Raw genomic sequence first — 15517 nt, 5'->3', positions numbered from 1 at the left:
ACTATGCCTCTGTTCTCTATCGGTATCCTGAAATATGACAGAACACCTTTAAAATTGTAGATCTGGTCCAGAAAGAGACTACACTGACTATCAAACGCAACCAGTAAGCAATCCTTCAAAGAGGCTTCGGTTGTGAATTCATCTCACACAGCAGGTCTAATAGTTTAGTAAGTTGTTCGGCATAACTCTGCTTAGACTTCTTGACACATGTCAGTCACAGTAGTCGTTCATGTTGTTTCATACCACATCATCTTTTTGGAATAGAGTAAGGTTCTTTACACTTCGGAGTTAGTATTTGGATTGTATATTATTCCTTGAGAGATGAAGATTTCATTTAATTTCTCTGAAAAAAATGGCGGGGATTTTTTTCTGGATAACCACAGGAATGTTCTTTATTTCAGGTTGAAACTTCTTGCTTTTCATTTTACAAAATACTTTCTTCCAGTATCATCAACGTTGCTAGGTCTGACTTACCGTTTCTGTATCATTCATTATCTCTATTCCTCTGTCATGTCTCCCCTTTAAACCTGCAGTCCAGGTCTTTTCAATGTCTCCTTACATGGAAGTCTAAGCCCTGATATATAACCGTTCTGGTTACCAGCTTCTCAACTGCTGTTTCTGCAATGTGTTTTTTGAGATAGGGTGGTGAGCACTGAACACAGTCTTCCAGGTGAGGGAGTACTAATACTTTGTGTATATTCTTTATGTTTCTTATTGTACTACCACATTTTTTGTTTTCTTTTTTAGACACTAATATGTATTGAAGATAGAGTTTCCTGCTTATTCGTTTGTGTTTTTTCATAGCACTCTAATGTAAGCATGGAACTTTATTAGATTATCTGTATGATGAAGTCCTGGCTGTAAAAATGGTATATATCAGATTTATACGAAGGGAGAGTAATAAGCCAACAATGAAGGCAAAGGCACAGGGATTAGGTTAGGGACGTATATACACATATTTATTTACTAGTTTATTTTTAAGTAGTTTTTACAGTTTTATGTTTTTATATTATATGATTGTCTTGTAAATGATCATATAAATTTTTGCTGACAGCTTTGTGTTGTATTAATGACATGACAGATTGCTAATATAGTTCATCTTTTAGACTTCTTTTTTTTTAATTCATTTAATGCTAGTGTCCAGAAGAAATAAGATTCTTTTGTCTGTCTTCTTTTTTTTTTTTTTTTTTTCCACATTTCAGACAGATATGTCATCATTGGTAGCCGTCACAATGGTTTGAATACTTATGGTGGACAAGAATGGGCCAGTAGCACTGCTATCATCACAGCATTTATACAAACCTTGATGTTGAAGGTTAAGAGGGGCTGGAGACCTGACCGGACCATCGTTTTCTGCTCGTGGGGAGGAACATCCTTTGGGAACATTGGGTCATATGAATGGGCAGAGGTAAAATAATTTTAGAAGGACTCATTGCTATAGTGATGACTTTTGTAGAAAGCATGAAGACAACATGGAATTGCCACACAGAAATTGTGGTTCATTAAGTGGTCTGTGACACCAGTCTGTGTACGTTCATGTACTTGCAGCAAATGCAGTGAAAACACCTATAGAAGCAGGTCCTGTGGAGCAGAGCATGTGTGATACTGGGATGGCAAGTTGTTTCCATAGCTGTGAAGGTTGCATGTACTGCACCTTTGTGAGCGGATTCCCCTCCTTAATTCAGCAGAGGACTGTAAAAGAGGGCATTGCCAGAGTTTGGTGGAGGGGGAAAACCTCAGAAAAGACCTAGGCCCAGGAATAGCTTAGAGGGCTTTTTCCTCCTTCTTGGGGGTTCAGCAGTTATCAATTTTTGATTGATAGGCTTAGTGTGGGGAGAGCTGAATCGAGAGCACACTGAATGAAGAGAACCGTACTATGGTTTACATTAATTACGTTTCGGTGTCTCCATGACTAGTGCTGTTTCACTTTTCACATCTTCATGCTAAGGAGTTAGATACAATCTGACACAGGCAATTCCTTGGGCTCTTACTTTCAACAGAATAGAAATCAGCTTATTGAAAGAAAGTACCTCATCAGAGTATTGTTGCTCATACATGATTACAGTGGATTTCAGTTGATAAATTAAAGGAATAGCTAGCAGAGAGGTTCATGGCTGCTGAATTAAAGCCTTAGACAAAATGAAGAGTTAATTGCTTTCTATCATGCGTGAGAAGCGGCTAGCTCTCGTTGAAGTTTCATACTTCCAATATGATTATTCTTCAAATACAAGAGGGGGTGAAAAAATCAAATTGAAAAGATCCAGGCAGGAAGCAAAATTTGTTTAGTTCCACTTCAAGTCAGCTTTACATCAGATGTAATTGCGTTACATCCCTTCTGTTCAATATAAAGAGCCACTTCATGCAAAGAGTAGCTCATTACTGAGAAGGCAAAGGGGATCTTTTTTAAAAAGAGATAATAATTGAAACAGTTCATACATAACTATTTTTGTAGTATTAAAAATAATGAAATTAAAACACTGGGAAAGTTGTGCAATTCAAATCTGATTTTGGTCTCTAAAAATTTGAGGACATTTAACTGTTGATAATGATTGCTTTTGAAGTTTGTCTTCTGTCTTGCATAAGTTTAAAAGGCCATCACGTTGTTTCACAGTATGTAATGTTTTCATTTTTGGACTTACAAGTGTAGTCATTTTTGATTCCTCCCAGGCCTGTTTACATTTTGTTGAGATGATGTGTGAAATTGAATTATAACTTCTGCTATATAGAGAAATAACACTAATATCCTTTGAAGTTCTTAACAGCATATTATAAGAAGTAGTAGTGGTTAAGTGATACTTAGGCAATCACAGAGGACAAAAATGTAGGGTGCAGTTTTTCCCTAGAACTGAAAGAACAAAACAAGTTGTAATTATGATGATGCATACTAATAACCATGGCTCTGCTTGTGTTGTAGGGTCTCAGGAGAGTTCTTCAAAGAAATGTTGTGGCTTACGTTAGCCTCCATAATCCAATCAAAGGCAACTCAACTTTACACCCTGTTGCATCCCCTTCTCTTCAGCAACTGGCAGCAGAGGTTAGCAGTATTTTTTTTTTTTCTTCAAACGTGGTTTATGAGGTTACATGATTAACCGCCTTGATGCCAGTTGGTTTTAGATAACTGTAGGTGGAGTTTGTTTTGTTTAAGCATTTTAACCTCACGAATACCCATGAACTGTGTTTACTAAGTAAGCAGTTTAAATTTTATTTAAAAAATTACAAGGTGTGTCAAGAGGTTGGAAAGGATAACTTACTTCAACATCTCATTATACCAAGTCTCACCATATTTACATGCCCTACAGCTTTTTCACCTTTTGGCAGCTTTAAAGTAACATTCTTTTTTATTCTTTAGCACAAAGCACATTTTTCTTTTCCTAATCTGATCTTTCCAGACTGTTTCTCAACTTGCATGTAAACCTTTATATTTACCAGATGTAACATGACACACAGGGAGAGTATTACTCTTACTATAATAAATACTGTCTACAGTAAGTATGTCAGGTTCGGTGCTCAGCTATGCCTTTGTAACTAGTCTACAGTCAGAATGTTCTGTATGTTCTGTACTTATGCTTGTGTAAGTGCACGTAGGCTTTAAACTAATAACCTTATTGCTGAGGTTGATGAATTTCTTCATATTTAAAATGAATTGAAAATAATATAAGGTACATACTAAATGATCAAAACAGTTTAAAGTGTTGTGCTGTTAAAATGGAGTTGAATTTGACTTTCACGAAGTATGCTTTTCAGATATTTTTTTCCGTAAATTTACCAAGCTAATACTAATTAGGTTATTCTGATGTTTCCTTGACTTGCCTCTGAAGCATTTGGTACTAAACACTTCTCAGAGTATCATCTGAGGTAATCCATTTTTAGACCACAACAAAAGAGACCAGCTTGCAGTATTTTTTACTAATCCTAAACAGTGTTGCAACATTGTTTTGAGGAGGGGAAGGCTAAGATCTCCTCACCATTTGCACTGAGGACAGATTTGTGGTTTGTTCAATGCTCACCGTTGTGCTAAAATTGTGGGAACTCCATCTCAGTAAAAGGGAGGCAGAATGTTTTCCTAGGGACAGTTCATACTTGTTACAAATGCCTACAAAGGTTAAGTGTTAGAATTCTAGGGAAAAAGTTAAAAACTGTAGTTTATTCTGTGAAAGAAAACTCGAGTAAAAATGACACTAAATACGGAGCACTCCATGAAAGCTACAAGGACCATAGCTTAAAGAGAACTGTGGAGAAACGGCAAAGTAAGGTAGGCACATGTATACAGCAGTGTTTAATTTCTATGCTGTAAATATGTGGCTTTTCTAAACCAAAATTTTGGACACTTGGTAATCGCTGCAGCTTCCAAAACAGGTTTTTTCCCCTTAATTTCTGGAAGCTGTGAGAAAAGTAGGAACAACATTTTAGCTGAAATATAGTTTGTATGAATATTCTAGACTTACCAATAAAAAGAAAAATCGCAAACCTTATGGGTTGACTACTGTGTGAGATCTGATGGTCAGTTACAGAATAAAATAAGTGCTTGGCTAATTAACAGAGACCATGACTTCTTCAAGATGTTTTATCTAAGGGAGTACATCTTTATTTTAGTTGCAGGTTTCAAAAGGGAGCTACATAAGCAGCCTGCAAATAATAATTTTATGTGCCTATCAGTGGGATTCAGTGGGATTCTGGTTGAAACACCAAATTACATGAAGAAGCTAATTTAAATATTTGGATTAATTAAACAAAGAGGAATTCAAACAATTCTGAGACCTTGACATATTTAATTCAAATCTTTTTTATATAACTATGCTAATTAGTGTCCACATTAACACGAGGGAAATATTGCCAACTTATATTTTTGCCTACTATTATTTTGTTAGAAAAATTATCGTTAATTCACTTGCTCGGTTAGTGAATCGACATTTGTTGGCAGAGTGTCATTGGTAAATTGGGTTTCTTTGATGCTGGCATTAATTTTCTGTAAATAAGGCCATTAGTAAATTTTTCTATAATTAACATTTCACAAGTAAAAAAGTTATTATGAAACAGAAATTAATTGCTATTTTCCTTTAACTGATTGCGTGGCCACTGCTGGTCAGGCTCCAGGTCTTCTGTTATTGCTGAACCCAAGAAAACTTACTGCTTCTGTCTCCTAGGGAAAAGAGCCATTTAAAGCTATTGAAGAATGAGTTGAGCATTAAAAATGACTGTACCAAGTATTGTTCCGTGCTATTTATGGTCATTTGTTTCCATTAATGGAGTAAAAAGCATAAAATGTCTTTACATTTAATGGTGGTGCTGTTGATAGAAAACAAGTTTTTCTTTTCAAAGTAGAACCAAAGATAAACTTCTGTATAGATGCTTGTTACTACTATTATTTCCTGATTTTTTTTTAAAAAAACACCTTACTTTAATGTCAGCACTGATTCTTTTCTTCCAACTTCTATGTGTTTCTCATTTGTTTTGTTTTACCTTCAGCATTTAATAATGGATCTCCAAGCCTCATATATCAATAAGTTATAAAGAAGAAAAAAAATTATAATATTGTTTGAATTGCTTGTTGTATGCCGTATAATAGAAGATTATAGCTTCTCCATGAATTTTCAGTCTTGACCTCGTACTGCTTTAAGTCTTACAATTGATTCTGGTGTTACTTTTTATACTTGTGTTGAAAACCAAAAAAATCTCTTGAGAATCACAAGTTTGTACTGTGAACTCCTGCCTCAGGAATTCATTCAGCTGAAACCAGGACACTGTGTTAAAAGGATGCTGTGAATATAGACAGTACTTGATTGCCAGCTCTATTAAATTCATTAAGATGCTGCTTCTCCAGTGTGAAAAGCAAAGTTTCATCTAATAGTGGATTTGATTTTGGAGTTGCAGCAGGTACTTTGCATCTGTTAACAATGCTTTTATTTTGATAAAATGTTGCTTTGTCCACTGTTGCATATTTTTTCACTTTTCCTCCCCCCAATTAAACAATTTTCATAGATAAAAGCTGATTCAGACACTGGGTAATCGTTTAAACTACTACTATGTTTTGATGTTATGAAAATACTATTGCTGTTAATGATGGGGGGAACAAGTTTGTTAGCAAGGAAGAATGCAAGTGGACTAGTTTTTATGCTGTGATCTTATTGAAGATCTGCCAAAAGTCCTTTGTTTCTAATGAATCAAGCTTTCTACTTCCATGTCCTTCCCATCTTTACAAAATTAAAGTGTCAGGTTCTTCTGCTAAAAGCATAAATGGTGTATATTTTCAGCAGGGCTTTTGTTTTGTTTTGTTTTGAAATGTGAATGTCAACTTTGATAGCCATTGTAGGTAAAATTGAAGAAATTTGGACCTTTTATTATCTTTAAATGTAGTGCTGGAGTATGGGAGATTTCAGAAATTCTTTACCTGCTGTAGAATGTATTTTGGCTCTAGGCTTCTATTGGCCAATCTAATTAGAACTGTTTCATGTAATAAGCTGTACTACATGTTAGAATTGGTTTTTTCCTTCCAGAGACTTTATCCAGACTACAGTATTAGAAAAGTTGACTTCAGTTCTAAGTAGTCCTTTGCTTAATTTCCTCTTACTGCTCTTAGTTGTTTCCCTTCACAACTGACTTTTTCATGATAACAGAGAGACGTTTCCTTAGTGGCAGAAAACATTTCATGTGGAGAGTTTAAAAGTAAACTTCTAGTTCTTATGAAAGATGATAGATTGACAGCTCTGGATATTTTAATATATATTTTCTACATGAACACAAATCACTGAAGAGTTTCTCTCACGGTTTTTTTTTCTAGTCATTATTAATTACGTTGTTGAATGAAACTGACTGAATAGCTATAAGCTATGCAACACAAACAGCACATGGGAAAGAAATGCATTTGCAAAAATGAAGTGTATGGTAAAATGACCAGAAAAAAAAGAAAGCATCTTTAAAATCAAAATCTAGAAGACATTAGTATAAAATGAAACTAAAATTAAGACTACGTTACGTCACTTGGCTCTTAACAGTTAGAGCCACATGTTCCTTACTTTTGCATGTGACAGAAAAATAATCAAAATTTTGTGCAGCACAACACACTTTCTAGTTTGCAGATCAATGTGGGGAAAAAACCCCCATCTGAATAATGAAAAGCAGACTGTTTGTCATATAATTAAAAAGATGCAATATTTTAAGTAATGTGATAGACATTTAACCTGGCTGAAAGTGTGAGATACCTATTTTTTTGGTAGTAAGATAATGGCCTTTCTAGGTGTGCTAACCTCATATTCTGAGAATGGGAAGCTTTGAAAGTGCTCTTTGACAAACTGTTACTCACTCTGTCTCAGTATGTTTTTTTAGCTGCAATTATTCTTTTTGTGTGTGTTTATTCTATGAAGTGCTATGACTTTACATGATTTACCAGTATTTTCTGTCGTAAGATGGTATGGTATTTCATACTGTCCTAACTAGGTCACATATTGAGAAGTCAGAGGAATGGGAAGGATAATCGATTTGTAGAAACATGGGAAGGTGGTTTTGGTTTGTTGTTTTGCTTTGTTAAGCTGTTTCTCCCAGGAAGAGTGGAAGTATATCTGTAGAATACTAATCCAGTAACTGATGTGAAAGCATTGACCTGAGCCCCACCAGGAAGTGGGCATAGTAATCAGCATGGAATTCCTGCTCACGCTGATAGATTTTGAGGTTGGAAGTTCTCTTCCAACATGGGCCCTTGTCATGCATGCGTAGAGGATTCTTCTGTGAGTTTTGGCGTTCAGATTCACCTGTATGTTGTGCAGGATCTGTCAGACATGCTCAGCAAATGCATGTGTCAGTTTAGCATCCGAGACTTTCTGGACTCATAATGAGCGACTTTAGTGCTTGATCATTTATTTATACATTAGATGGAATTATATTTGAAATAAACTTAAGTAACAAAGTTATAATTTCAATGGTTTAGAAGTCACCTTAAAACTATGGTGATTTGTTTTGGTTACATTCCTATCTTTTAATACCCAGGGGTCTTTACATCTTAACCTTATAAATTTGTCACCCAAAGCGTCCCTTTAATTTCAGTTTTGGTTCAGTTACATTTCTGACATGTGAAAACAAAAACCTGATTCTTTTAAGACTATTAATTGGATTTCTGTGTCTGTTCTATAGGCATAACTGTATAATAAATAGCAAAATTTGAGAAGAAAAAAAAAAGGCAAAAAAACCCAAAACCAAACCCAAAGAAAGCCCACACCTGAGCACTTCAGCGTCAGTCATCCAAAGGAAAAAAACCAAGAACTTAAGTGAGAGCTTAGTAAAAGTCGTCGATGAATTCGTTGGATCCAAAAGTTTCTGATGGCGAAACTATGCATGCACAATAAAAAGGGAATGGTAAATAGTGATTCAAAATTGTGGAAGAAGTGGGGAAAAACATTTCACATCCATTGAAAGCTGTCATAGCTTAAATAATAACAACCATCAACTTGAACTGTTCTAGGCGTTCCCTGTTCATTCATTTTTTTTCATGCCTTATTCATCTGTTTGCTTCACCACCAGAATGTTCTGGTGTGAAAAACCTACTCAACAGGGCTAGATGGAGGTTATCAGGACACTTCATAAACTATAAATTTGTATTATCAGGAAATATCAGAAGTAATTTCAAGCCAATCAAATATATCTGAAAAATCTCTGTATTTTCCAAATTATTCATGAGGTTTTAATCAGTAATGTAGTTGAGATGCATTTTTGTTTAATGAGTCGAAGCATAATTCCCATAGTATTACTACTCCTGTCTTTAAGTGCACATAGAATGTGACTTCACTGAATATAACAGGGAAAACTTTTATAGCTGATAGTCTGTGATGTCAGGAAAAGAAAGAATGCAGGATATAGTTTTCTGGAAGTTTTGGCAAAAAGCTTTCTTTTCGCACATAAAAGGTCATACAGTTCAAACCTTTGTCTCTTGACAGAGCCTTGAAGGTGATTTCAAAACCTGTTTTGTAGCCATCTATTTTAAGACTTTAATACTTAGGCTCGCTGTCAAGAAGAGACTTCTAACATTTAGGAGAGAAGCTAACTTCTTAACTTTGCATCGTGTCCACCTCTTCTTGATGAGATATGTTGTTGTGTAATTACTTGAAGAAGGCTGAATGTTCAACATTCAATAGGGAATTTGGCATTAGAAGAAGGGAGTCTCCTAAAAACACACACACAAAAAGAAAAAAAAAATCAAGTTGGATACTAGCTTTCTCTTAGTTTTAACGCGTTTTTGTTTTCTCTAACATGAGAATGATCACATTTAACTTTAGTTGTAAAGATTTTTAAAAAGCTGCAGATCAAGATATAATTTCTTGCTATTGATTTTTTTCCATAGTCTTTTAAACACTCCTAGAAAAATGTTGCATTATATGTCTGAATGGAAAAGAAAAATAATATATATTATTCAGATTAATAAATAAACAGCTCATGAGTTTGTGTAAATAGACTTGGCGGTCTTACTCCTATTTCATACGTTACCAGTCTTTGTGATGGTCAAGGAAGGGATTTGGTACATTCTGGGTAACTAGATTTTCCAAGATCAGCTACTAATTTTGGTCAATGCAATCTGGAGGCCAAAAATACGTATAAATATTTGTGTAAAGTTATCCTTAGTTTATCCACATTTTCTACCACTGATAGTTATTAAATAAATACCTGTTCTGAAATTTCAGTAATACTCAAATAGCTTTTAAAGTTTCAGTCATTAAATGGACAAGTGTCAAGTATACTTTCTAAAATCCTGTAAGTTTAGCAAATTTTTGTTTCATATTTTTGTGAAAAAATTAAGGAGGTAGAAATTTGTTAGAAAAGTAGTAATTTGGGCTACTAGGCAACATATAAAAATTAAAACAAAAATACTTCAAGTTGTCTTATTCTTTCAAGTTGGCACTAGTGTGAGAGAAAAATTTGTTTAAGGTCATTCAACTCTGAAACGATAAAGCCGTAGTCTACCAAGTAATAATTTATGAACAAAAGAGAATATAATGTGATGTAGAATAGGCTGACCTCATTGCTAGTGTACATGAACTCCATAGCAGTTTTTAAATTTGTCTTTCAGCCTAATTACAAAACATCTTATTTGATCTGAGATTCATTATTTTTAAAAAAGCTGGTCTTGTATGGTGTATTTTATTGTTTGCCTTTTGTTTGCAACATTTGGTCTGCTTATCAAGCTTTCTGTAATGATTAGATTTTTATTTAAAACAAGTAGCAGTAGTTATTTTCAGTTGTCACTCAAAATATTTAATTAACTCCAAACACCACAAAAGTATCGTAAGTCTTACTTACGAAATATCTTCAGGTAAGCTTGTAAAAGAGTTGCCTGCACAGCTAAAATGGAACTGAATGTTCAGAATGGAGGGTGCTTTGGAACCAATTATATTGCAGTAGATGCTTCTTTGGGGCTCTGGGGAATTGCGGGGAAAGATCACATAAAATCTTTTTTCTCCCTGTAAATTAATGGATCATTGTTGTAAATGAAACCCAAAGATGTAGTTTGCTTGATTTATTGTTTTTATGTTTCCATAAAGAAAATGAGAATTTCATTTTACAGAATCCAAACATAAGGTGTGATTAGGTAAAATATACATACAAATGAATTTGTAGAGCACCTTTGATACAAAAACAAAACTGGGAAGGGCTTCAAACAATCACTTGATCCAACTCCTCATCCTGCTGCAAAAATAAGTCTCTCTGATGTGTTCAGCTTCCAGTCTGAATTCTGAAGTCTACAAGATTCTACAACTTTCTCAGATGATCTTGTATCACAGTACTATTTGGAAATTTTTTTTCATCCATTGAAGTCGTCATAGTTGAAGATTAATTTTTTTTTTTCCACTTTCTTCCACTGGTGATCTTTTTTCTTTTTTGCAACAACATTTTCTCATATTGAACGAAAGCTATCGTTACACACAAAAGAAAATGATACACCTTATACACTGAATATCATCTTCAGAGGATTGATACATCTTCCTCAAAATTAATACGAAATTCAGGATTTGAAATTAATTGGTATGTCTCAGACAAGCAAGGGAAGTCTCTGTTAAATCCTGCTTTTACCAAAAATTACCACCTGAGGCACATTGCACTTCAACTAATATTTTACATTGAGCTAAAATGGCAGAAGGATGTATGTAGAGTGAAAATGACTCTCCAGAGAGTCTAATCATAAAAATACCCAATAGAAATATGTATTTCACTTTTTTTTGTTGTATGCTTGGACTGCTGTTAAAAACAGCATCCTGATTGGTTATCCAGTGATTTAATGCATCTTCAGACCAAAGGGTATTTGGAACGTATCTTTGTAAACCAAAGTAGCTAACTAGCAAGTGAAACTGGAACCAGAGGCATTTTAATAAACAGCTTAATTAATCTCAGAACACTGTGTGCCATCCAAATGCCTTCTCTCTTCATCTGAACTTCTTTTGTGAAACATTTTTTAATTCTCACCTATGCGTAAATCTGTTTTCCTTTTGTTTCTCCTTAAATCTTTTTAAAAATATTAGTCCCTAGATGTTAGTTTCACATTCATATGTGGGATATATCTCACATTCTCTGCAAAATGGCTCTGTGTTTGCATTTGTGGGTTTTTTTTCCGATCTCGTAATGGTGAAAGGTTGAGGAAGGAATTGTATTTTCACTTGTATTTCTATAAAATGCTGTAACCTTTGTGATTTAAGTATATATTTCCTGATTTATACTGTTACAAGAGAGAAGGGCATTGGGTCATGACTTCTGATTTATTTCCTTCTAAGAATGGTAGAGTTTTCTGTTTCAGCACTAAAAAGTATGGCTTGTATTCTTCATGAAGAGAGTATTTTTTTTTTGTGTTGACAGAGCTACGAAAGGCATCTGATCTTGATCATCAAAAACTGGTTGTCTTTGGTGTCAGCTAATCAGAGATAGACAGGTGACACTAGTTACCTTGTGAGTGATGAAAGCAATCCATTTGTTTCAAGAGAGGACTAAAATGTTTATCATCTATACTTTATTAGAATTAATTGCAATACTAAACTTTCTTTTTACCCTGTTTATGAGGTACTGAAATGGTTGTTTTTAACTTCATGTTTTTCTCCTGAATTCTTCTTTCCTCCTACACATGAACACTTGGGACAAAAGTCAGATAAGGTAGATGATGTGTGTGGGTATATGTGTTAATGTAAGCAGAACTGTCATGGTGGAAACAAGTGTAATAGCATCTCTTTTAGAAGAGAGGTGTGCTATAGATGTCCTGAGTGGCAGGTAATCAAAACAAGCAATTTTTAATACCATAGCAGGTCAGCCCAATTAGGTTTCTCTATCAGGCATTTTAAACGATGATGTGTAGAATTGATCAGTTCAGTGGTTCTGTCAAGTGCATATGGCAGCTTGCATTTTTAGGTAATCAGCTTAAATCCATACCACATTTTTTGGTACAAAGAAAATAACAGTATATTGTCCTTTGTGTTGTTCATTTTTGACTATTGGATTGATGCCATACATATGTGTGTAGCTGCCTGGCACGACATACCCACTTCCCTCTTTTTTGTTTTTACTGGTTCTGCAACTGTCGGGTAGGAGAAGTATCCATGTGAATCACAGAATCACAGAATGTGAGGGGTTGGAAGGGACCTCAAAAGATCATCTAGTCCAACCCCCCTGCCAGAGCAGGGCCACACAGAGTACGTCACCCAGGAACGCGTCCAGGCGGATGTTGAATGTCTCCAGGGAAGAAGACTCCACAGCCTCCCTGGGCAGCCTGTTCCAGGGCTCTGTCACCCTCACAGTGAAAAAGTTTTTCTTTATGTTATTGTGGAACCTGCTGTGCTCCAGCTTGCACCCATTGCCCCTTGTCCTGTCATTGGACATCACTGAGAAGAACACCTAATTTCTTTTTTCTATTCCTTTTTTTTTTTTTTTTAACAAGTCTCAAAATCTGACTCTTACAAAATTAAACAGAATAATAGCATTATTATCTGAAAGGGTCGGGTTACATGAATTTCGGAAGCTCATCCTCACTTTGTATTTGAAATTTCTTATTTACACCAGTAATTGAATTCTGCAGCCCTAAAGATGAAAATAAAATCATTAAGGTAGCAAAATTCACCTTAGCCTACTGTGCTGAGAAGTCTTGCTTCTGTCCTGGCAGCATCTGCTCATTCTAGGGTTCCCAAAGTAGGCTGGTTGACATCCGAGCTTGGTGCTCTAGTATTTAATCCTTCTTTGAAAAGAAAACAGTAAATAAATAATTGTAAGTTCTACGATCATTTCTTCTTTCTGACATCCTTTACTTCCCCATCAAAGCAGGCACAAGTACTATGCAGCATTCTTCCACGCAGACTTAGTGTTAGGCACTTGTGCAGCACTGCTTATAGTAAGTAACGCTGTAGCTCAAGGCAAAATATTCTCATAAAAGCTTACAGCCTACCTATGACCTTTTAAAAAGAGAGCTGTAACACTGTGTGAACAGAGGAGAGCTCATACATGACCTTTAATTGGGACAATGTGTTTATGCTCCACAAAGAACACATTCTGCCTTGGGCTTTAGCGTAAATATTTTGATCCTTATTCTGATTCCCTGTAAACTAATGTACACTGAGAGGAATTATGTGAGGACTAGTGCAGTAGTCATCCACAGTGATGTAAAAGTGGGATAAAACGTGAGAGAGATTTGAGGTTATTCTATTTCTACAGAAGTCTGGATTCCCAGCAGAGTTGGCTTTTTTCCCCCCAAATACTCTGACATGGAGCCTTCTTTTTTTTTTTTTTTTTTTTTTCAAGTACTTTTTTTTTTTTTTTACTTCAGTGGTTTTTGCATAGTCCTGGGTAATTAACTGCTGAGGTATGTTAACTGAATCCCCTTGTTGTTGAGTAAAATACCCTCCAATTATTCTAATTTTGCTGAAGGACTACCAAGTAAAATACAGAAATATTTAAGCAGTCTCTGAATCTCAGACAGCATGAGCACAGATCCTAGGATTCTTCTGGAAATACTGAAGACCTTCTGTGGTAGAGTAATTCATCACATCTGTATTGCTGTCCTGGAAGAACTGCAGTACATCTGTCTTGCTGGCAACCATTAGCAAGTGCTTTCTTGCAGCAACATGGACATGTGTTCCCTGCTGAGAAGAGTAGTGATATGCCCCTCAATTCCCTATGAGACATGCTACCTCAGATATCTCTCTTTTGAGTTGAGGAGCTAGCTATATCAACCATACCAGCAAGATTTACTTACATTGACCCTTAAAATATTTGCCTGTATCAACATTTCTAACTGTATGAACTCAGATCTTTATGTATTTTTCCCTAGATATATTTTATTCCTTCTCTCCTCTGTTTCCTGTGGAGCACAAGCCCAACAAGAATCTTCTAGAATTCTATTAAATCCTTGTCAGTGTTTTCATCAGTATTATCATTCCAGGTCTCAGACTAGAGCTTGTTAATTAGCCAGAGCATCCTCTGGATCATTGCTTTTCCATCATGCATTAACATTTTAAGGCCATCTTGGGTCTCCTCCATCAGAGTATTTAATTTTGAAATAAACAGATAGCTTGAGTAATTCAGTATTGATGGTGATATCATAGTTTCAAATCAGTAGGAATTCACAAATTCATTTGTTGTTTGGAATGGTTTACAAAATCTTTTCTGGATCAGATCCGCTATTGATCTGTAGGTGATCTGAAAGCAGTACGCACGTATCCAACGTTCCAGATGTAAGCTAGTTAATGTGGAATTACAATTCTTTTTGATCCCTGATTGGATGAGCTTTCTAATGCTTTAGGGTCACGTTTGCTTCAATTTTATAAGTTATTTCCTTCTTTAGTCAGGTAGCTGTCTCCAAATATTTTACAGCACTTGCTACAGTACCTTCCCGACAGGCAGTGGTATTAACTCAAAAGCCTGAATTCAGATTATTGTTTTACTTTTTTTTTTTTTTTTAATTATCATTGGTAATTGATAATAACCACTCAAATAAGGATTCACCCTGGTTTCAGAGAGTGCTGAAATCTCTGAATCTGAAATTGGGCTTCAGCACTTTTTATTTTTTTTTAAAAACAAAACCAAAAACATTTAAGTTCAAACAAAAATTTGGTCCAGAGGCTACACTAGACTTCTTTCTTGCTTGTTTTTTTTTAGTTTACAGCCTTTCACGATGTATGTGGTCCTCACTCATGTTCTCCGAGGAACACATTACCCTCTGGAGCTGTGTGCCCTGGTTACACTAGGATCAGTAGGTGAAGCACTACCGAGCTATGGTGGTGTTAAAGATGAGGGCCAAAGTGTCAGCAGGACTCGGGGCTGGCAGAAGGGAGGAAGAGGGTGAAACACCCGTAGGGAGACTCAGCTAAGAAATGCTGAGGTACTATTGCATTCCTATTAGCTATGCAGATGAATGAGAAAGGGTTTTTTACTCAGTTTTAGTATCTACTGCATTGTAACTAAGTTGAAAATAATTCCTGACATTAAAGTTTCTTTAATGCTTTTAGATGGAAATCTTTAGCCCCCTTAATGTACACTAATACTGTTTATCTCCAATCTCTATGTT

The 15517-nt window shown here is 35.4% G+C and overlaps 1 protein-coding gene across 1 annotated transcript in view; it reads left to right on the top strand.

Annotated features, from left to right (window-relative positions):
• NAALADL2 (N-acetylated alpha-linked acidic dipeptidase like 2) overlaps nucleotides 1–15517 on the top strand; it is a 271223-nt gene that overhangs the window by 156947 nt on the left and 98759 nt on the right. The window contains exons 8-9 of the mRNA XM_086468611.1: nucleotides 1203–1408; nucleotides 2915–3034. Coding sequence (XP_086324737.1) covers nucleotides 1203–1408; nucleotides 2915–3034 — 326 coding nt within the window. The remainder of the gene's footprint in view (nucleotides 1–1202; nucleotides 1409–2914; nucleotides 3035–15517) is intronic.

The sequence above is a fragment of the Leptosomus discolor genome, chromosome 7 (assembly GCF_034619465.1).
Source record: "Leptosomus discolor isolate bLepDis1 chromosome 7, bLepDis1.hap2, whole genome shotgun sequence".
In the NCBI taxonomy this organism is placed as follows: Eukaryota; Metazoa; Chordata; class Aves; order Leptosomiformes; family Leptosomidae; genus Leptosomus; species Leptosomus discolor.
Note: the sequence above shows the minus strand (reverse complement) of the source record. Positions and strands in the feature narration are given on the sequence as shown.